Source organism: Chaetodon auriga, chromosome 7, assembly GCF_051107435.1.
Source record: "Chaetodon auriga isolate fChaAug3 chromosome 7, fChaAug3.hap1, whole genome shotgun sequence".
Lineage (NCBI taxonomy): Eukaryota > Metazoa > Chordata > Actinopteri > Chaetodontiformes > Chaetodontidae > Chaetodon > Chaetodon auriga.
In genome coordinates, this window is record NC_135080.1 from 16,793 (window position 1) to 39,729 (window position 22,937).

The 22,937-nt window shown below is 42.9% G+C and overlaps 1 protein-coding gene and 2 non-coding genes across 5 annotated transcripts; all 3 read right to left on the bottom strand.

Moving 5' to 3' along the window:
* Window positions 1–1,986: 1,986 nt before the first annotated feature.
* Window positions 1,987–22,886, bottom strand: atg16l1 (ATG16 autophagy related 16-like 1 (S. cerevisiae)). Of its 3 annotated transcripts, XM_076734644.1 has the most exons (21): window positions 22,708–22,886; window positions 20,934–21,045; window positions 20,239–20,332; window positions 19,961–20,066; window positions 18,903–18,976; window positions 18,675–18,744; window positions 17,482–17,663; window positions 17,334–17,399; window positions 17,146–17,232; window positions 16,732–16,791; window positions 16,589–16,633; window positions 13,479–13,581; window positions 12,513–12,618; window positions 12,107–12,177; window positions 11,517–11,588; window positions 9,271–9,391; window positions 8,907–9,012; window positions 7,091–7,240; window positions 5,853–5,900; window positions 3,398–3,499; window positions 1,987–2,521 (listed from the first exon to the last, which is right to left on the bottom strand). In XM_076734644.1, exons 2-21 carry the CDS (start codon window positions 21,037–21,039, stop codon window positions 2,428–2,430), a joined length of 1,863 nt encoding a protein of 620 aa, XP_076590759.1. In that variant the 5' UTR covers window positions 21,040–21,045; window positions 22,708–22,886; the 3' UTR covers window positions 1,987–2,427. The 3 variants fall into 3 exon arrangements, with proteins under 3 accessions (XP_076590759.1, XP_076590760.1, XP_076590762.1); XM_076734645.1 differs by lacking the exon at window positions 16,589–16,633 and having other exon boundaries at window positions 13,479–13,584; window positions 22,708–22,885; XM_076734647.1 differs by lacking the exon at window positions 16,589–16,633 and having other exon boundaries at window positions 22,708–22,882.
* Window positions 10,128–10,405, bottom strand: LOC143323951 (small Cajal body-specific RNA 6). Its single transcript, XR_013077422.1, has one exon.
* On the bottom strand, window positions 12,712–12,989 carry LOC143323950 (small Cajal body-specific RNA 6). Its single transcript, XR_013077421.1, has one exon.
* Window positions 22,887–22,937: the final 51 nt, after the last annotated feature.

Consider the following 22,937-nt stretch of genomic DNA (forward strand, 5'->3'; position numbering starts at 1 on the left):
TATACACCTGTATAACCTCATTAATATATATCTTGTTGTTAATAAAATAAAATTATATACTCACCTGTCCTTATGGGGGATGGAGCTGACCCTTTCTTGGAGATGTCTGGATGGAGTGCGCATGATCCCGCCGTCCCCTCCGGGGACGACGGGATCCAAGAATCTTTCGTCCTTACCCTTACCATAACCCCTTTAATCCCTCCCTAACCCCAACCTCTTTCTTTTACTTACCTTTTTTTACTTACCTTTTTTCCACCTACCTGGGAGACGGACTGAGAAATGAAGAAACCTGAAAAAAAGAAGAAAGAATGGTTAATTAAATATAATATATATGTATACACAATATTAATGAAATCTATTATATAATATAATGTTGTATGTTTTATTGATATATATATATATATATATAATTGAATGGATGTAGACTGAAGATTATTTATATACACACCTGTATAATCGCATGTTTATTAATAAAAGAATAAAATATACTCACCTTTATGGGGGATGGAGCCGGCCCGCCCTTGGAGATGTCTGGATGGAGTGTGCACGATCCCGCCGTCCCCTCCGGGGACGACGGGATCCAAGAATCTTTCGTCCTAACCCTAACCCTACCCTAAAAATCTTTTGTCCTGACCATAACCACTTACTACCCACTTGCCAAACCGTAACCCTTACCTTTGCCTAAGGTTACTACCCACAAGGGTTACCATTTTCAGACATCGGAAGGGGGGTCCAAACCACTCGGGGGACCATGAAACGTGCTCCTACACACTTTCTGGGGGACACTTTTGGCCTTTGCCCAAGCGTAACCCTTACCTTTGCCTACCTTTACTACCCACAAGCTTTACCATTTTCATACATTCAAAGGGGGGTCCAAACGACTCAGGGGGCTCTGAAACGTGCTCCTAGACACTTTCTGGGGGGCACTTTTGGGCTATGCCACTTTGTCATATTATCACACTTTTCCATATTCCCATACACATACATGGGAATATTAATATGGCCATAACTTTTGAACGGAACATCACAGAGCTTCGGGACCACCACTGTTGGACTCAGGGTACATGAAATAGGGGGGGTAGACAAAGTTTCAAGCTTCTAGCTCCAAAAAAAATCTTCAGCATTTTTGCTGACATCAGCCTTTTCACCTGTAATGTCTCTCCTAACCCTGTTCTAACCCCCCTAACCCTTTACGTTTTTAACCCTATTTGGCTCCAACCCTAACCCATACTCACCTTTTTCTTTTCTTCAACCTGTATCCTCCGCACCGTCTGCACCTGGGGATTTCGGGAGGGGGACTGTTCTCCTCGGGGAGGGCTTGGATGGAGTGTGCACTGGTCGTGCAGACACGAACCAAAAATGTTTTCTCCTATCTATGTATGTATGCATGTATGGATTTGTATATAACAATGATTATCAAAATAAGTGTGCATATGTGGATTGTATTTATAGATATGTGTATGAATAACTATATATGAATAATAATTCAATATAATGTAATAGAAAATACATACTAAATATATATATGTGTGTGTATATGTATGTGCATATATATGTACAAAATGAAATAATCACTGTGTAATGTGACTTACTGGGAGAGACGGGACTGGCCCATCCCTGGGGGGACTGGATAGAGTGTGCACTGATCCCGCCATCACAACAGGAAAATCCACCCAGGTGTCATCATCGATGTGGAAGGGCAAAGTGTAACAGGGAAGTACTTGTACCACAATGGCACAAAAAAGTCCTTTTGGCCCCAGGAGTATATCAGTCGGCACCGTGATGACGAGATACTTTGTCAAATGCCACAACCACAATCTCTGAGCAGGAGATCCAGACACACAACGGGAACTAAACATTCAGAAACATAACAACCCCTTCGCTCATTTTCACGTGTGAAACAACAATTTGGACAAAAACGGGTTCCTTCCACAAATCTGCTGAAAAATCAGCATCCAAACAGTATTAGAAAGAAATATCAACAGATCTTTTTCTCACTTTATTCTGGTTGTGCACACACAGACACACATTAGTGGAGTGGTGTTTTCATTCATCTTTCAGGTACATACTTTGTTCGCTGTTCTACACTTCACTTACTCTTGAGTCCTTTCACTTCCAGCTGGATGAACTTTTAACTTTGTGACGGCAGTTTGCTTTTCTGCAACATTAATAGCTTCTGAATGCACCCATAAAAGATAAACCGTAAACATGAGATCGAAGCTGTTTTTATGTCCATCGTGTCGTCGTGAAGGCAGAACAACGAGCTGCTGGATACATGCCTGATTCAGTCTATCAGCTGATCAGTTCAACAAAAGAGGAGCTCCACCATCGTCCAAAACACAAACTCATCCGGTGGACGGTCCTCCTCAGTGTCTGACTCCATCCTGTTGCAGTCCACATCATCAAGCTTTCGCACCCTTCAGCCAATCACATGTCAGACCACAGGATGGCCTTGCTGCCTTTCTCCACACTAGCGACGTACGCCCCTGAAGGCGACCAGGACACCGAGTTGATGGCAGAGCTGCAGACACAAAGAACAGCGAAAAGTCAAAGTGTAAATATGCTCTTCTAGGTTTTCCCGACAGCCAACAAATCACCAAAATCAGCAATGAATCAAAGAAGATGTTCCAGGTCTCAGCGGCTCTGTGGTCTCTTTTTACTGTTGTACATTTCTGACTGTGTGTTTCACATCATAAAACACTTGGAAGAAAAGCTGTGCCCACTCAGTCTCACCCAAAACTATGAGCTGACAGGACGCTTTCACCTGTAAAGTTGAGAGCAAGTGCAGAGTAGAGAGGATTTTCTGGTTGATCACGATTTCTTTTTATTTTCTATAATCTGTACAAATGTACATATCCATAGTTGTTTTTCTATTTATTTTTTTTCTATTCTGTACCCTGTGCTTTCTCTTGCTGGCTGTAACAACAATTCACTGGTGTGGGATCAAGTTTTATCAAAGTCTTATCTACAAGTGATTCCAAGTAATCGTGATCTGTTGATCACATGAACACAAAATGGTCAGAAACAGGTGGCAGACACTTGTGCTGTGACATCACAAGTAACATTTCTTTCACTCTAAAAGGTGTGTTAGCCTTGAAGTTATGTTGGAGGTGAGCCAGTCTGTCACCTCTAGCTTCTTTGTGGCTGTTTGTACAAGCCTATTTAAAAAAAAAAGGATGATTTCCTAATCCTTTTCGACACAGACAACACATTTAACGTTTGACCTAACCTACCTTTATTTTTGTAAATATAAGCTTATTCTGAATTGACTGGTTTGATTTCGCAGCACTAACTGTTCAGCTTCAGGTGATGAATTATTAGTCAGTAATTAGGTTAGGTTGGTGATTTTTAATCCTGTAAATGTTGGTGTGAAGTTTCTGGGATCACTGGTTCTTACTTGTGGTTTCGGTCCAGAGTTCGGTCCACTTTCCCTGTCAGGACGTTCCAGACGTACAGAGCTCCATCAGCAGATCCTCCGGCCACATAGCTTCCATCAGGACTGAACACAACATGTCAACATGTCACATCAAGGCTGCACTCAGAACATACTGATTTTATTCAGAAGAGCTCACTGTTGCAACTGGCTGTTGACAGAATCTCAGCTCTAACTCCATGTTTACATGTTTGCTTTGATGAGTTCAGTACAAAGTTTAGCTCATGTCATTCACCACCGTCAAAACCACGTTCCTCTTGTTAATAATATTGTTCTCATCTCAGCAATTCTCATCACTTTTACTTTGCTTTTCTTTTGATTATTCTAAAAAGGGACAATGTGTAACAATTGGCCATCTGTCGAATGCCCAAACAAACAGGGAGAAGCATATAACCTAAGTAACTGCTAACTGGAGCTTGGAGCACCAGGGGATTGTTGGTGTTTACACCACGAACAACAAAACTGGACTCGGCAACCTCCCAGTAAGATCAGGACTGAATACAGCCCTGAAACGAAAGGAGGTGAGTTTGACAACAAGGACAACAATAAAAAAAAACCCCAAGTCTCTAGCTAGACTCTTTTCTTCGGTGGTTCCCAGGTGGTGGAACGAGTTACCAAACTCCATTCGTTCTGTGGAGTCCCTTGCGATCTTTAGAAAAAGACTAAAGACCAAGCTCTTTACTGAACACCTTGTTCTTTAATAATTTAAAAAAAAAAAAAGGAAAAAAAAAAAAGAAAACTATGCACTTTTTGCATCACTTTGTAGCATTGTCTTGTAGCACCTATGTCCAGTTGGACCACAAAGTTGCGTTAGGGCACTTATTCTTGTTGTTCTCTCCCGTATAGAACCTCGCTTGTGTTGTATGAAAAATCTCATATGTACATCGCTTTGGATAAAAGCGTCTGCCAAATGACAAATTGTAATTGTAATGGTAATCTTTGGATCCACATACTTATGTGAGCGGGTTTTCTCCAGAATGCACTTCATAAAATGCAAACATCACTCGCACTTCATGGATGACAGCTTACAATCCTGTGTGAATATCGGTCACGTCTTACAGCCCTGATATAGATAAGCTCTGCAGTGATGTTAAGGAATGGAAATCACATCAATAAACTAAGAAAGCTGTCGTTTAATAGCCTATTATTTTGCAAATATGTATTTATATATTGGGCCCTGAACTGATGTAGCTGTGTTTCATGTTCAGACTCGACAGCTGATTGTTGTACGTGACTGAGAAAAAAAAGGGATGACAGTGATGGTACACTGAAAAAGACTTCAACATCAACTTAATTAAAATAAACTTGCCTATTTACATGTTTGTTCTTTTTAAAGTCAATGGTCGTTTCTCAATACCAAGTACGCCAAGTTCGGACTTAAGAACTTGGCAGTTCAGACTTAGCAAGTTGGACCTGGGAGTACAGTCTCTCCAGGACGGGAGGACGCAGGACGGTCATTCTGCAATAGGGACGGTAGCGTACTTGATGACGTCACCATCGCGGCTCGTCTGCTGGTTATCTCCGAAAATGTTGGAGCAAATTTTAAACTACGCGCTATCGTGATGAATCGACCACAGATTTTAAGTTTTAACATCCACTTTCTCACATAAAATAATCTTAAAACCACATTCCGTACTACTAAAACAGTAGTATTTCGAAACTTGTAACTTTACAGTTTTGAGTCCTCTCCTCCACTATCGTTGCTACGAAATGCATTCTGGGATATGTGGCTGCCCCAAGTCCACACAAGTCACCACCCGATGCATGCTCGATAAAATGGGAGGGGCAAGAACACATCCGGGTATTTGACTGTACTTGGCGAGATGCGGACTTTTTAATTGGAACAGTACTTGGGCTCAGACTGATGACGTTTCTCAAGTACACAAGAACACAAGTACAGAGAAGAACGCATATTGAGAAAGGCCGAATATGCTGCCGTTTGTTTTATTAATTTTAAAGTGGGCTGCTTTTATAAACATTTTTAACACCAGCTCTGGCCATTATCTTCGACATTGCTCTCATAAACTGCTGTCAACTGCTGATGACAACACTTCCTGCAAATGTTACACATTAAAAGCTGTGAAGCTTGCTCTACTGCTGAAGGCTGAAATGCAGTTAAAAGCCTCTAAAAAACAAGTATGTGAACCTTGTGTGAATCTGATTTTTGCCCCTTTATTTGAGACTGGGTCATTATTAATACATTAATACTGTACAATATTTATAAAGACTTTTTAGTAAACAGTTTCGACAAAACATTTCAAAGAACATTAACTACAAAACCTGGGAGCTATGAAACCCCAGCAGGGCATGGGCTGCTACGTCAGGCAAGTGTTCAACACTTAAACTGCTGAAAGCCACAAGCAGATACTTAAAGTTTATGTTGGGAAAACAAACTTGTGAAAAACTGTGTTGAACTCACCTGAAGGTGACTCTGGTCCAGTCAGCTCCACACTTGAAGCCCTGAGCACTGAAAACACACACAGAGTTATTACATATGAGGACAACAGCAGGGTGGTTATTTATGAAGTGCCATGCGACAAAAATGATGATGGTTAAAATTTTTTACATCTTCCAGAGAGAACTGATGAGGATCTGTTCAGGATCTGTTCTACTTGTGACTCACATGACCTCTGGATCATAAACTAGTCCCTGCCTGGACTCAAGGATGCATTAATGAGAAATAAACAGCAAAGTGGACAAACATACAACAGTGGAACCTGGCGGACTTTGCACCAGCCTCAAACTCTCAGGTTGGGGAAGGAAGTTCACAGCCCGCAATCACCTGTTTCTGACCATCACTGTGTGTTTTCTGATACCAAGTTAATCTTGACAAAAGACTAAAAGGTAACTTCAGGTTCAAAGTCGATTCCTTCATGCAAGGCTGAAGAAAGGTTTTGTAACAATATGCAATCACTTGAGTCACACAGCTAAGACTACTCTGTAAATGACATGGTTGAACATTTCAACAATACCATGTCATCTGCTTTTAATACTATTGCTCCACTAAAGGTTAAAGAGGTGGACTGACAGAATCTCCTCATGGTTAAACAACAGCAGTATTAATGAGAGGAAGAGAATTTGTCGAGCAGCTGAAAAAAAATGGCGGAAAACTACTGTTCACACTTCACTGTCATATACACAAAGAAGCCATGACGGTCTATAAAAAAGCAGTACATCTAGCAGAAAGGATTACGTTTCCATGATCACTGCAGAGAATGCTGGGAACTCTAGAATATTACTCTCCACTATTGACCAGCTGCTCAGCGTAGCCCCCACCTGTCCACAGTTCTCTGCATCAATCTGTGAAGAAGCTGCATTGTTCTTCAATAACAAAATAAGATGAACACCCCTATGTCCACTCTCCGCTATGGTGGCCACAAAAAACGTGAAAGGCGCTCTCTGGAGTCAATGTTTGGTTTGTTTGGACTCGTTGCAAGAAGACCTGCTCCCTCTGTAGATATAAAGAGCTCATTCTAAGGTAATGAAAACACACTCTTATTTTGATGTGATTATATACGAACAAGAACACTACCAGCCACATTCAACCAGCTCAATGCATTTGCTCTCTGAAGGTTTGTTCCCTTTTGAATTGTGACATGTTGTTGAAACATGGAGGAATCCGTGCTCACAGCCTGGCGGTTCTGACAATGAATTCACCTGAACGTCTGTCTGACGGCGTTGGTGCGCAGGTCAATGATCTTCACCAGATCGTCTCTGGAGCAGGTGAGTAGCTCAGTGCGGTCGTGGTTCAGGTCCAGAGACGTCACTCTGCCCAGCAGCTCCAGCTCCCGGACTATACTCTCCGCTCTGACACACACCACACAGATTACATGCAGATTAAACGCATACACAGATCACATGCATGTACGCACGTACATGCATAACAAATACATAATGAATCACATAATAACATCATAACACAATCTAAGTTAAATGCAATGAGCTGCATTCCTGTTAAGCATCACATGAAACAAACCCTGAAATAACTCATTCTGTAGCTTTTAATTACAATTTGCTTGAAATACTTCATTTGAACAACCAAAATTTGCTGATATGATAAAACAGTATCTAAAGCAATATTATTGTCCTGCCCTGATGCACATAAACTATATGGCCAAAACTCAGTGGACACCCCTACTAATTTCAGAGCTCAGATGTTTCAGTCACACCAATTACAAACATGATCATAAAATCGCCATGAAGTCTCCATAGACAGACATTTAAAATGAGGCATAAAGAGCTCAGTAACTCTAAACACTGCAATGCCAGAGGATGCCACCTGTGTCAAGTCAGTTTGTGAAATTGGTCAACTACTATCATGAAGTGGGAGTGCGTCGGAGCAACAGCAGTTGAGCCATGAAGTGGTAGACCATGAACCTCAGAGTAGGGCCTAAGAGTGCTAAAATGGGTAAAAATCACCTACCATCTGTTGCATCAATCACTACACAGTTCCCAAACTGCTTCTGGAAGCAACATCAGGACACAGACTGTGTCAGGAGCTTCATGAAATAGGTTCTTTGGAGTGAAGACTTCACGGTATGCCAGGAGAACGTGACAAACCACACTACATAGTATCGCCTGTAAAGTTTGGGGGGGTCTGGGGCTGTTGCTCAGGGTTTGAGCACCTTAGTTTTTCAAGTGAAGGGTCTTCTTAATGCTTCAGGACACAGTAACATTTTAGTGAACTGCGTGATTCCAGCTTTGTGGCAAGGTTAGGGGAAGGCCCTTTGCTGTTCCAGCATGACTGTGCCCCTGTGCACAAAGTGACATTCATAAAGACCTGGTTAGACATGGTGGGGGTTTGGTGTGGAGGAACTCCGCTGGCCTACACAAAGCCTGGCCCTTACCCCACCAAACACCTTTGAGAGGAATCAGAACATTTACTTTGAGCCAGGCCTTCTCACCCAACATCAGTGCCACACCTAACAAGCGCTCTTTTGGCTGATGGACTCCCACAGACTATGGAAAGCCTTCCCTAGAGAGTGGCACATTTTACAGCCACAAAGTATTAATGCCCAGGGATTTAGAATCCAACACGGTCATACAGGTGTGATGGCCTGGTGTCAACTGACTTTTGACTATATAGTGTAAATAGACAGGACTGTCAAAAACATCAGTCCAGTGAGACATGACCAAGTTCAATGTACATTTTTAAAGTTGACTAACCTTTAACCAGCGGACAGAGATTTTTAATCCCCTAGTCCTAATTTACATGATTTAACCCAGAAAAAAGAACTCACTCCATTGAAATCAGTTTCAAACTTTCACGATGAAGAAATAATCTTCTCTGAAGTTCTGCAGTCAGAAGCATGATTGACATTTTTTTGATGATGTGTCTTTGCTTGAGTCAAACTCTTCCTTCAGATCCAGGTGACCATGTTTCATGTTATCATCATCTGATTAACAACCACTGGACAACAAGTCCTCAACATTAACAAACAACGTTACGAAATGAGTCGCTGTGACTTCTTACCTGATATCCCAGAATCGAACTTTCTTATCAAAGTGTCCACTCATGACGCACTGCTCCGTGCACACAATGTCATTACAACTGGAACCAGCAAACACTGTCTTCATACCTGGGCAGGGAAGACAGCAGGTGATGCACAGCCAATAGGTTGACAGGTGGGAAATCAATGAGGTACAAATGTACTTCCTCGTAACAACAAGACGACCTCAGTTACTTTAATGTCTGTGCTGCAGTCAGTCACTGAAACTATGAATGTTAAAGGAGTAGTACACAAAGTACAGCACAGTACACAATCAGCTGCTCTATCAGACCTGTACACCTGGTCCCAGGGTCCAGGGAAACCTGTAAAAACTGTCCAATCACGTACAGACTTTGCTGCGGAGGTCCCACAGTTTGAGCGTTCGATCATAGCTCCCAGAGACGATCCGAGCGTTGTCCAGTAGGAAGCGAGCTGACAGCACCTTCCCACTGTGACCTGTCAAGGTGTGCTGGAAGGCATGCGCACACGCACATGCGCACGCACGCACGCACGCACGCACGCACGCACGCACGCACGCACGCACGCACACACACACACACACACACACACACACACACACACACACACAGTCATGTTCCTTCATTTCTGGGGACATTACATACAACTACATTCATTTTCTGCAGACTTACCCTAAGCCCAGTCTTCACCTGAAAATTTAGAGAATAACTTTGTGGGAACTTGCTGCATTTTGTCCCCATGAGGAAGGCGAGGCCCCACAATGTCAGTAATACACGCACACACAAGATTACTATAGTTACTTTAACAAAATATGTGAGACAGGAGAGGCCACAAAATAAAACTGTTACAAATCAGCAAATCAGCTTGACTGTTACCAGCAGGGGGCATGAATGTGCAAGTTACATTCTTCAAATGAGCATTTTACATTCCAATGACTCAACAATCTATGCCAATGACGAGGAAGTTATTTTCATGAGTAATAAATGGAATGATTTTAAGTGGGAAAACAATCACTAATTATACAAAATTCAGATAAACAACAACAATATGGGCCAGCCAATCAGGAGGTCGGTGGTTTTATCCCTGGCCTCGGCAGTCCACATGCCGAAGTCTCCTTGGGCAAGATACTGAACCCCAAAACTCGCTTTGGATAAAAGCATCTGCCAAATGAGTAATTATAATTGTAATAGTAATATTTCTGTTGAGAAAGTCAATTGTGTCTTTATGGTCTCAGTAGAAGAGTGAGATCAGCACTCAGGCCCCGCCTCCTCAGTCTGATACTCCGTGATGATTGGTTCTGTTGGATGTTAAGCATCATCCCACTGAGTCTGTAGGATCTCTGTACAGACTCACACCGTGATGTCACATCCTGTCTGTCAGCAGCTCCTGTGACCACCAGTGCATTACTAGAGCATGATGGGAGCACAAACCAGGGGCTGCTGGGAGTTAATGTGGCCAAGCAGGGGGATCTGAGGTTCAGACCTTTTACATCACATCACTGACCAGAAGACTGATGATCAGTGAACCATCAACAGACTGATTAGTCTTTCTTGTCTGCTCCCTGATTGTCCTGCTAGTATCTAATTTCATAGAAAGAGAAACATGTTTAAGAAGGGAATTGATCTAAAAGCGTTTCTAGATAAAAAGATTCTGAAATGTCCAAACACAAGAACAATTACGTACTAGTTTTCTTAAAATGAAACTAGTAAAAATGGAACTGTCATTCAAACTCATGGCAAATGGGTACTGACTATGATTTCAGTTCTGTAACATGTGGCTGTTTCTCTGTTTTTTATCAATAAACCAAATATATTTGTGATTTGGAATGTTGTTCAAAGTAAACAAGATGAATGAAAATGGCGACCAGGACTCTGAAAAGGACAATTTTTCACTCTTTTGTCATTTTTAAACCAAATTATTATTATTTTTGAATTAATCAACAAAATAAAGAGTCAATTAGTCACTCATGAAAATAATCACTGGTTGCAGCACGACTTTAAACTGTGCGTGACTTGAAACCGCTTAAACATGAAATCACTTAAAGATAAGGATGTAATGATATAACCACTCTCGCGACGTCGCAACAGAAAAATGGCTCAATGCTGTCGTGGGACTGTGACGCTTTCCACCGTGATGTTAGATGGTCATTCACTTTCTCTCTTGTCGAAAACTGTATTGTTTTTGTTCAAACAGCAGAGGGCGCACAATCATAGTACTCAAGAAGACAGACTCCCATCATCCTTTGGGTGCAAGCCAAGCGCTGCTAAAAATAATTTCTTTACTTTTTAATATCACAATAGATATCTATGACAAACTTTTTAAACGAGGTATTATCATACCATGAGTTTTGGTATCATTACATCCCTACTTAAAGACTTGTCACTACTCTTCTGTCCTTTAAACGTGTTACTTTGTGGTTTGTGGTGGTCGGTTTGTGAGCACAACTCCTTCAGTCTGGAAGACATTTTATTCTAAAAAGAACAACTTATTTCTAAAATGAAACACAGGTACTCTGGTCTGTATTTTCCCACTTCCAGTCTACCTACTGTAGACATGGTCCAGGCAGGTGAGGGTCAGTGTCTGGTCATGGTAGAGTGACAGCTGTACAGACTCACCCTCAGTCTGTAGTCGTCTACAGTCCAGATCCGACTGGCAAAGTCATTGGAGGCAGCCAGCAGGTACGAGCCCTGAACACAAGACGGAACATATTAAATCAACATGTAGGAACCACTTGATTATTCATTTTAGGTGTGAAGATAAAATTCAGGAAAAACATCTTTAACATAGATTCAGAGTTTAACACTTAAACTCAAAACGTGGTTTGATCAGATTTGATTGACAGTGCTAGCAACTAGAATTGAAATGATCAATCGATAATTAAAATGAATCATGAAATGTTTTGGTAATTCTTTCAGTCATTTTTCATGCAAAAATGTCAAATTTTTTGTTGACTGAACACCCGTCCACTTCTCAAAAGGGAGAGACCACAAAAATACAACTGCGCCATGTTCACATCAGAGCGGAGACGGTAAGTCAAAGTTCACCTGTCGTCATCTATTTCCACTGTGAGCGACCACGATTCTCAGTACAATATTACACTAACCTTAACCCACGATTCTCAGTACAATATTACACTAACTGTAACCCAACACCACAATATTACAACACCTAAACTGAACAATCAAACAGGAACAAACAGACTTACGGCGCTGTCGAACTCAATGCTGGTGATTCCAGCGTTACTGCCGGTCAAAGCTCCTTTAGGCTCACAGCGACCTACGCGCACACGCACACGCACACGCACACACACACACACACACACACACACCATTTAAAGTGATGAACCAGTTAAATGTGCTCTCTTCTTTCACCTGCCTGCAGCCTTCTGCTGTGCATAGGCTCACATGTACATGGTCAGTTGGAAATATGATCATCAGTTCACAGAACACAGAAATCAACTTAAACCAGGATTTCCGCCTCCTATGACATTTAAGAAATCAGTATAGTGGCCTGGAAATCACGTCATAAAGTGTGTGTGAACACTGTGAAGTATAAGAAGGACATTCTTTAAGGTGTCTTAATTCTGCTTCCTGTTTTCATCCTGAACTTACCTGCGACGACCTCCCACAGCTTCACTCTGCGGTCCATCCCCCCTGTTGCTAGGAGACGAGAACCTGGGCTGAACCTCACTGCGTTCACCTCACCGTCATGGGCGTCCTGCACACACACACGCACGCACGCACGGACGCACGCACGCAGTTAGACTCTGAGCCAATCAAAACCTCCGAATGAGTACACTGTTTTTCTGTTGGTCTCAGCTTGAAAACTTGAGATCAGCTCCCTCCTCCTCCTCCTCTTCCTCAGCCTGACGCTCCGTGCTGATTGGTCCTGTTGGATGTCCATCATCAAGCCTGTGGGATCTCTGCACAGACTCACACTGCGATGTCACATCCTGTCTGTCAGCAGCTACTGGGACCATCACTGCACCACTGGAGCATGATGGGAATACAGAGCAGGGGCTGCTGGGAGCCAGAGGGCAGCAGGAGAGGACTGTGGGTAATCAGACCTTTTACTACTCATCACTGACCAATGAGGTTACACCCAGGCAACAACAGCCGTTAACATTTTGGATCAAATCCACCGAGTGCTGTGTGAGACCAGGAGAGATGCATTATGGGAACACCCGGTCATTTATGAGGTCATCAATCTCGAGCTGGGCAGACCCACACAGCATCTCCACAGCTCCCACTGTGAATCCTTCTCTTAAGCATTCCTGCAGATATTTCTCTCTCTTAAGAAAAGTCTGCTTTTCAAAACAAGTCAAACAGTCAAATGTTCGCCGATTTTGAAAATAATGTGGTTTAGTTTTTCCTGCTGTCTTTACCAACTAGTCGAAGGAGGTCTGACCATTTCATGTTCTGTGGTTCAGAGCGTTCTATAACACATTTTGTATTTTTTCTTTAACCTAAAAAAAGTGAGTGAAATGAGTCGCATAGTGTTTCCCAGCTGTCATTCAAACTGGGCTCCCACTCAAACCATCACGTGTGGGCCACGGCTGAAGGCTCTCAGATACTTACAAACACATGCAGCGCTGTTGAGGGGACTCGAACCTCTGCACACACTCCTGAAGGGGCTTCTGTGTTTTCAGGTGAAGAGCTGAAAGAGTTGGCAGTTCGACGCCTGCTGAGGAAGAGGAGCACCGTCACAAACAGTCAAACAACACGATCAGTTTTATACAGGCCTGAAACAGACGAGCACATCCAGTCAGTTATCCATAAACAATTTCTCCAAGATATCTGAGCGAGTGTGTGCACGATAACAGAGTTTTGGTGCTGAAAACGACGCCTTTCAGGCATCAACGTGTTTTACGGGAAAACAACAAATCCATCCCAGCAGGCGGACGTAGCGGATCAGGATCAGTGCTCACTTTAAACAACGTGGAGGAGAAAAGAAAACTTTTGGATTTTTAGAGGACAAAATGAAACGTCCAATCAGTCACACCCGTGAAAACAATCCGACAAATGAAAATGTGGTTTAATGAACTCTGGTTCGACAGACACGTGATCGGAGAGGTGAGCTCTAACAATCACCAGGACAAGGTCTTTCCACTCAGGTGCTACATTAAGATGGTGAACTACCAACAGGAGTATCACACGTCTACATAACACACAGCTCAGACCCCAGCTAACAGCTTCAGTGTTTCAGAGTGCATCAGTTAATGTGAAACAACATGAGAAGACAAAGACCTGGACTCAGCTCGTTCATGCTGTGGACTGCCTGAGGGGTTAAATTAATTTCAGTTAAAATTATGTGAAACTCTGCAGCAGAATAACACAGTCGTATGTTTGACTGCAGTCCAGCTCTGTCTTCTTTCAGTGTACAGTTAGAATTTATTAATCAAACAGATCAATGAAGAGCCTGATATTTACTGTAGCCATGTGAGAGGGAAATGCAACAACAGCCGCAAATGTTCTGGATGTCATTTAACACGCCAGCATTTCCTCTGAGAGTGTGTGTTTAATATCAGCTGTGTGTTTAATATCAGCTGTTTCAACTGATGGAAGTGCCGCAGTCATCATAATCAAATCGACGCCATCTCGCCCTGAGAACCACTGTTACTCAGAACTACCCACACGACATGAATTTAAAGAGTTCATTTGAAATTTAAGACCAGTTAACAGCAGCTGTGAATCTTGGTCTCACCTCCAGTGTTTTAACCTCTCAGGTGACTGCAGCAATGTACAGGTGTACTCAAACACACCGTGACATCATGGCTACATGTGCATTTCCTCTAACCACAAACACTCAAAGCCAGGATTGCGGGTGGCTGTGATTGGCTGTGGTTTTTCTGCGACGAGACCATAACTTTAACTTTAAAGTGGAGCAGAGAAACACTGCTGTCCACACTGCTAACTTACTCTTAACTTTTAGTTCAGACGGTGTAGGATTCCTACATTTCAAATGATCAAATACAAACTCAGATCAACGAGAATCACATTCAGTTCCTGCCGGCATGTTTTTATATTGCAGGTGACATGAACACCAGAATCAACTGAGGACAAACTCTGCAGCTGTGACGGGATCAACAGGATCACATCATGTGGTTAAAGGGGTCAAAACAAGGCAACAGAATCCACAAAGCTGCCTCTGTGACACAGGAACAAAAACACTATTTGACATGATGCCTTGAAACTGATTATTGATTTAGTATTGAGATTATTGCCAAGAATAATCACTTCACTACAAACTTCACAGTGCGTTCACATTGACAGCAGAACAATCAGCAAGTCAACCGACGTATTCACAGCGGGATGATGAGGCTCCTCCTCTGCTGACAGCCAATCACAACACAGCTTCCCTGAGAAACTTTTAATGCCAGGAAGTTCTTTAAAACTGGTTTTAAAACTCATTCTGGGTTACATTCATCTCTAAATCAAGATCTGAGACCCATGAAGTGTGACAGGTCCAGAAACACAAGAAGCAGTTTCAGTCTGACCCCCATTCGAAGTGGTTTGGATCAGTGGTTCTCAATTGGTCTGGCTACAGGACCCACCATGACCCCTTAATGACAAGCCGCGACCCAAATCGAGACTCCACTCTGCTGCATAAAAAAAATCCCCTTCAAAATAAGAGCACAGGATTTTTTTTCTTAACATCTTTGTTTGCCCAGGCAAAGGCCCGCAACCCACTGAAAACGGGTCCAACCAGTTGAGAATCACTGCTCTAGACCAGTGGTTCTCAACTGGTCTGGCTTTGGGACTCACCATCACCCCTTAATGACAAGCCCAGACACAAATAGATGGGACTCCGCTACATTAAAAAAATCCCCTATAAAATGAAAGCGCAGGATTTTTTTCTTAATTTTCTTTCTTTCCTCCAGTTGAGGAACACTGGTTTAGATAATCTCGATAAAAAACGTGTGTGATCATCTGACTGCTTGCGTTTCTTCTTCTTGGTGATGTCGCCATGTTCACAGATCTCAGGTTTTAACTTAGTGACTAAAACGTCGTTATTATTGATATAAACGATTAATTCATGACTAAAATGAACCAGACCAAGAGTCAACAGCCACGCTAGCAGCTCTGTGAGGCTGGACGTAGACACAACAGTGCTTTGAGCTACATGCCAACATCAACATGCTAACATGCTCACATTGACAATGCTAACATGCTGATGGTTAGCAGGTATAATGTTTACAACATTCACAATGTTAGCATGCTAATATCAGCTTCTTTACAGTAAACGGTTGTGCATGTATTTGGTCATAAACCAAAGTAATGTGCACATTACAATGTTGACCTGTTGATGGCGCTAGATAAGAAGTCAGAGGATCACCAACGTGATCACGATTCATCTGAGGGGAACACGAGATGATTAATCTCTTTGCAATTTGGAACGGTGGTCAAAGAAAACAAGGCATTTGAAGATGTCAACAAGGACTCAGCGAAGTCGTGGTTGGCATTTGTCACTATTTTCGGATATTTCATAGACAATCAACTGATAAATATTTGGCAGATTAACGGATGATAATCCTCAGTTGATTGAACCAATTTTCATCAGGATCAAATCTGGACCGACCAATATCATCATCATCATCATCATCATCATAAAAAAGTATAACTTCAGTCTGCGAACAGCCAATCACAGAGCTGACAATGTGAACAGGCGAACACACACAGTCCTTCACCTGGAGTGCGGTGGGACGAGTCCAGGCTGAACACACTCAGACACGCTGCAGACAGACAGACAGACAGGTAGACAGACCAGTGGTCAATCACAACATGGGCAGGCCAGACCCCCAGAGACCCCCATCCTCTTACAGCTACATACCCAAATATGTTGGAGATGGAGTCCAGCAGACCACCAGGAGGAGGCTGGGAAATTTTCTTACTGAAAAACAGAGAAACAAATTTGGTCGGAAATGACGAGAGTCCTCGTTGACGTCTTCATGCGTCTTGTTTTGTTCAACAGTCGAAAGATATTTAATTTACCATCATATAAGAATAACAGATCCTCACAGCAGATAAGCAGGAACCAGAGAATTATTTGCTTTTTCAATTGAAAAATGATTTAAAGAATTATTTGTCAAAATCCTTGCAGATGAATTTTCTGTTGATGAACTCATTTTAATACGTAAACTGATCGTGTTTACAGTTTGTAGATGAAGTACTGTTAAGAAAATCAAGAGCTGGTTTAATGTCCAGTTCACCAAGTAGTTGAAGCAGGGGCGGACACTGGTCTCACCTGGGAGTTCTGCTGAGTGGTCTGTTCGGGGAGGTCTCTCCGCCCCCCTTCCCTCCATCTTCAGCCAGAACCTCGATGTCGTCGTCCCTGAGGACACAAACACCGAGTCAGACCTTACATTCGCTGCTCTGTGATGTTCATGAAGGTGCTTCTCAACAGAAAAAGTCAGAGATATAAAGTCTGCTGACGGGTCGACGGGCAGAGGCTCTTTGGCAGCGTCAGCCAGTTCCTTCTGCAGTTTGGCCTGCCGGCGTCTGAAAGACAAGCGACACACAGTCAGAGTATTAGCCATCAGTCCGTCACAGTCCTCCTCCATACTCCAGGTGTCTCATTTACCTGCTGTCCTTCTCGTTCTCAGCGTTGAGCTTGTTGGCCTCCTGAGCCTTCTCAGCCATCCAGCGGGACACCAGCTCCTGGTTGTCCTCAGTGGTCTTCCTCAGTTTCTCCTCCAGAGCAGAGAAGGTGATCTGCAGGGCATCGTACTCGTCCTTCAGGGTCTGGTTCGCCCTCTCCAGGTCCTGCAGGAGCACAGCGAGTCATCGCTGTCACAGTGATGCTTTATGTTGTCTGGTTTGACACATCCAATCACATAATCCTTTTCATGGGCCAACCGTCTGGCCAACTGCAGCTTAAGAATGTGTTATTGTTACCACGGTAACGGGGTGTTTTCTAACCCTAACCCGGTAATGTCACATCCTGTCTGTCAGCAGCTCATGACTGCACCACTGGAGCATGACGGGAATACAGAGCAGGGGCTGCTGGGAGCCAGAGGGCAGCAGGAGAGGATTGTGGGTAATCAGACCTTTTACTACTCATCACTGACCTTCATCACATCTCAAAAAGCTGTGCTGATTAAAGCATGCGATTAACACAGCGGCGGTACAGCGCTAACAAACAACCTGTTGTTTTCACCCATCAGTTTAACGTCCCGCAGCGTGAAGACAGTTCAGCCTCGGGGGGGGATAAACTTCAGATGACCAACATGATTCTTTACTGTCACATACAATCATAGTCAGCACAACATGATGAGAGCTGTTCTCTGCATTTAAACCATCCCTGAGCAGCAGTGGGGACCAGCTCAAAAAGAAAACCAGGGCCTTTACCAACGCCGCTGCCAGGAGAGCTCAGCTCAGATACACGCTTAAGACACCAGTGCCAGTTCACACGGCTTTAAGACAACACAGATTTCACAGAGTGAGAAGCTTTGATGTGTCTTCAATTCTGAATTTCTGAACCAGATGTTAGTTATAGCTTCATTATTTGGTTCCTTTCCTATTCATTTTAAATATTAAACTGATCTTCTGTTCTCAAAGATTTACACGGACCAGGACACCTGACCCCATGAGGTCTATTACTAGTACTATTACTCCAGTCTATTACTATTTGCTATATATTCTTTTTTTCTAGTACAGCACCACCAGAGTTGTCTTAAATCTCGTTGTACACCACGTATAATGACAATAAAGGCATTCTATTCTATTCTATTCTATCTATGAGGACTAGGTGATGTGTCTCAGCTGGTCTCCTACCTGCAGGCAGCTCCTCAGGTCCCGACAGTCTCCCTCTAGGTTGGCAATCTGCTGCTGGTACTCCAACATCCTGAAAACACACAATTTACATGACTTCCATTCTGTTCCTGTGTTTGACCACCTGCAGCAGGCAAAGTAGCCTCCTCTCTCACACACACAATGCAGCATGTTTCTGTGTGTGTGTGTGTGTGTGTGTGTGTGTGTGTGTGTGCGTTTCTAGACACTGACTTGGCCTCATTACTCTGGATCTCTTTGTCTTTCTGTTGAATCTGGTTGTTCAGTTCAATCACACTCTGGGCCAGCTGCAGGACAAACACAAACAGCATGAACACGTTTCCAGAACTTTCCAGGACCATGAATTAACATTTCCATAACCTGAAACCTCTTCATCACCTTTCCCTGAGATAGAAAACATGAAGACAAGAAGGCAAAGTTGACAGGATAATGGACGTCAGACGACACAGCAGTTGCAGGGACGAAACAGCAATGAGGGAGGTCGGTCCCCCTGGAACCTCTCACTGAATGTCTCCAAGACCAAGGAGGTGACACCCCCAGTCACCATCAACAGCACAGTGGTGAAGAGGATGGACAGTTTCAAATACCCGGAAGTTGCATGGCCTTAGCCACACCACCACTGTTGTTACAAAAGGTCCAACAGCATCTGTTCAGCCAAAAGACCTTTTGGCCGGATTCACAAATCCACACCAGCAGCCTGAGGAACAGGCTTATTCCCCGGGCCATAAAACTACTGAATCAATCAATCAATCAAACAATCAAACATTTACACAGACTCTAACATCTGTGCAATATTTGAATGCATTTTACTGCTTTTTCTTTACACATCTGTTGTTTTACATTTGTTTCTTTGTTATTTCATTGCTGCTCCTGTCTTTTGGAACTCTTCTACTGTTGTTCTTTGGTCATGGCGCCTCCCAGGTGCAGTATTTCACATGACTGTACTTGCACGTGTTACCAAAATCCTAAAAAATCCCTTGAATCTAAATTTAAATATTTTCATTTATATTCAAAGAAGCAATAAATATTTTATTCATCAAAGTCAAACCATGACAGAAAGCCAGTAGGGACAACATAGCATCCAAGAATTTAAGAAGTTCTTTAATTTCTGAACGTGCTGCTTTCCTGCATTTTATCGAAGCTCCTTCTTTGACTCATTTTGACTTACAGGTGAACTCACCTGCAAGTTTCCGTGCAGGAACTAAACTGCGCTTTATCAGGACAGCTGTTGATGATGACAACATTTCCTGTGTGTAGTTAAGGTAACTGACCTCTCCTCGTTTCTTGTGTAGCTCCGTGAGCTCCTCCTGGTGTTTGATTCTCATCTGAGCCATTTCCTGCTGCAGGGCGTCGCTGCGACTTGAGTCTGCACCTGAGCTGAAACACAAGACCAGGACACGTCAGCAGGACCACGTCAAAGGACATGTCACATGTAAGGGGAGGCGTTAAGGGGCACACCAAATCACACCTTCAGCTATTGTATACACAGTGGTGTATATAATGGTTTGTCCAGCTGTAAACCATCTGACACCTGTTGATGTGGACTCACCTGGCCTCATGTCCTCTCTGGACATCATACTTGTCAGTCTGATATCTCTCTGACAGAACAGCCTGCAGGTCTGACTTCTCCAGCAGACGGTTATCTGAAACACAAAGACAGAGTTCATTAATCTGTCTGCACCAAGACCAGTATTCAAAATTCAGTCAAAACATTCAGAATCATAATTTCAATTTTATTCTTTGAAGTCCAAATTTTAAGATCACTTTTTACTTCAGGTAAGTCAAATATTCCTTTCTGACCTAAGACTTCCAGGAACTAAAAGTCCTCTTTGTGCTTCGACAAATAATTTTTAAAAAGTAAATTTTCACTCGTTTCCTCACACAGATGTTTGTTATCAACTTTCAATAGACGATAAAAGAAAATGTCCATCCTTCATCCTGATACTGATGCTAGAGTCCATCAGAAAGAACCACTTTGTGTGGCATGTATTAGTGTTAGCTCTGCTACTAGCTACTGTTTCACACTGGAATATGTGTCATGTTAGCTGGAGCAGACAGATGTCTATCAAAATGTGGCATGAGGTAAAAAACTCCCAGGATGAGCATCATCTACACATTTCCCAGTACTCTGATTGGTTTCCAGTATTCCTTTCTAAACATCGGTTTAGAAAATCATGATGCTATGGTGATGACTTTTCTGTCTGCTGCACAAACAGCGACGGTATGTGACTGTGATGGACTCACACTGGTGGACAATCTCCTCGAAGGCCTGTCTCTGCACTCGGTCTCTGAGCTTCAGCTGCTCTGAGACGTGTCTCTTCCATGTGCACTGCACCCACCGCTCCGCCATGACCACCTGACACACACAGACACAGACACACAGGCAGACACACAGGCAGACAAAGATAAACTCACTAAAACATCATCAGATATGAGTTCTTCCAATGTGGTAATAACAACAAACGATTACTTAATTAATTAAAAGCCTCCTGAAGGAAGAGTAATTACAGGACTGCTTGATTAGACTGATTTAGTTTCATCTGGGTGATCCTACTGAAGTCATACATTCTTCGTAACATTAGCAGTTATTATTAAGAGCTGTTACCAAACATGGAGCCTCTACTGTGTTTAGGTCAGGAAACACATTGAAAAAAATGGTAAAGAGCAACTTAGGACCGCATTCAAGCATCAACGATTTGTTGATTTATCAGTCAACAGAAAATGGACAGCCAACTATTTGGCTAATGTGAATTTATTATTATAGTTGTTGTTATTTTTGGTCAACTAATTTATCAGCCCAACATTTCTAGGCAGTCTTTGCTAGACAGGAGCAAACAGACTGCGTGATGAACTGAAATCTGACATGATGTTGTTCCAGTGAGGTAGAAAAATAACCTGAGGTGCAGTGTAGTCTGATTAGTGCTCAGAAATGCTGTTCACGTGGAGTCAGTAAAAAGACAATATGTACTAATCTCACATGGCTTCAGACAGGGTTTCCTCCTGGAAAAGATTATTTTCTGGAAAGAAGATCAATCACAATCAGTCATTTCACACGCTTTTATCCGAAGCGATGTACATATGAACTCACACACCGATGGTGCCGCATCGTGGACAATTTTGGGGTTTGGTATCTTGCCCAAGGATACTTCGGCACGTGGGCTGCCGAGGCCACAGATTGAACCGCCGACCTCCTGATAGGTGGACGACCGCTCCACCTCCTAAGCCACAGCCGCACTTATCAGAGGGAGGGGGTCACATGGCAGATGTATAGATTCCTATCTCACTGGAGCAGTTTGTCATTTATTATATCTCAACTATCTACAAGTACAGGTAGAAAGAAGCAGCTGAAGAGTTTCTTACTGGAGACAGAAAAATACTTGTACTTAAAAAGTTTGCATTGAGTCCATTTTCCAAGATGGGTATTTGGATGATCTGAGATTGCTGTTTTGTTGTACCTGTAAGATCACTGAAATTGTTCTGATTGTTTCAATGTTTTAGATAAATATAAAGGGTCAAACGTTGATGATTATATGTATTTCGAGGTTATGTCACTTAACTCAGGTGACCCACAGCTCACCTGAAAAACTGATGGCGTGGAGCTTCAATAAGACCAGCCGCAGCTCAGAGAAACATTTAATCTCCTCTAAGACAGAAGCTGACATGCGAAGTAAAGAAATGGTGGACATGTTTAGCAGCTTCTAGCTTCACGCTGTTAGCGTGTGTTGCTAAACGGAACCACAACATAAACAGGAAGACACACAGGCTAACGGGCTAACCAGAAACATATAAAATAGAAATCACATAAAATTTCAGTCCGTCAGAATTACACCAGCTAGAATGCAAACAACACACCGGTGCCTTCGCGTGGATGTTACGGTTCCTGTGCGGAGTTTACGGAGTGTTTCAGACTGCGGGTCTCGGTACCGAAACACCCGTGACTCGACATGTTACGCTGCTAATTTAGCCGTTAGCTGCAGACCTTCGAAGCGCCTTGAACTGGATAAAAATCATAACTTACCGCATCCAATTGAGTCCCAGACTGTGGCTCCTTCCTATAACGACTCGCCGTTGAGCTCGGTGATGCTGTTTCAGGGGTTTCGGTGTTAAACGCTCCAGTTTCTCTTGTTAACCGACATCAGCTTCTTCAGCTGCCTCGCTCCAACTCAGCTCCATTTTTGGCTCCGACGACACACTTCCGGAATGGTCGCAGGAAAATGACGTCGTGTTTAAGTAAGAGCCAGTGATTTA

Excerpts from the sequence above, each read along its gene's own strand:
- atg16l1 (XM_076734644.1), bottom strand. The coding sequence starts at position 21,039 with ATGGCGGAGCGGTGGGTGCAGTGCACATGGAAGAGACACGTCTCAGAG. Across the intron at positions 17,233-17,333 it reads GAGCCTCTGCCCGTCGACCC|GGACGACGACATCGAGGTTC; the intron begins GTCAGCAGACTT and ends TTGTGTCCTCAG. Across the intron at positions 12,178-12,512 it reads GCTGTGGGAGGTCGTCGCAG|GTCGCTGTGAGCCTAAAGGA; the intron begins GTAAGTTCAGGA and ends GTGTGCGCGTAG.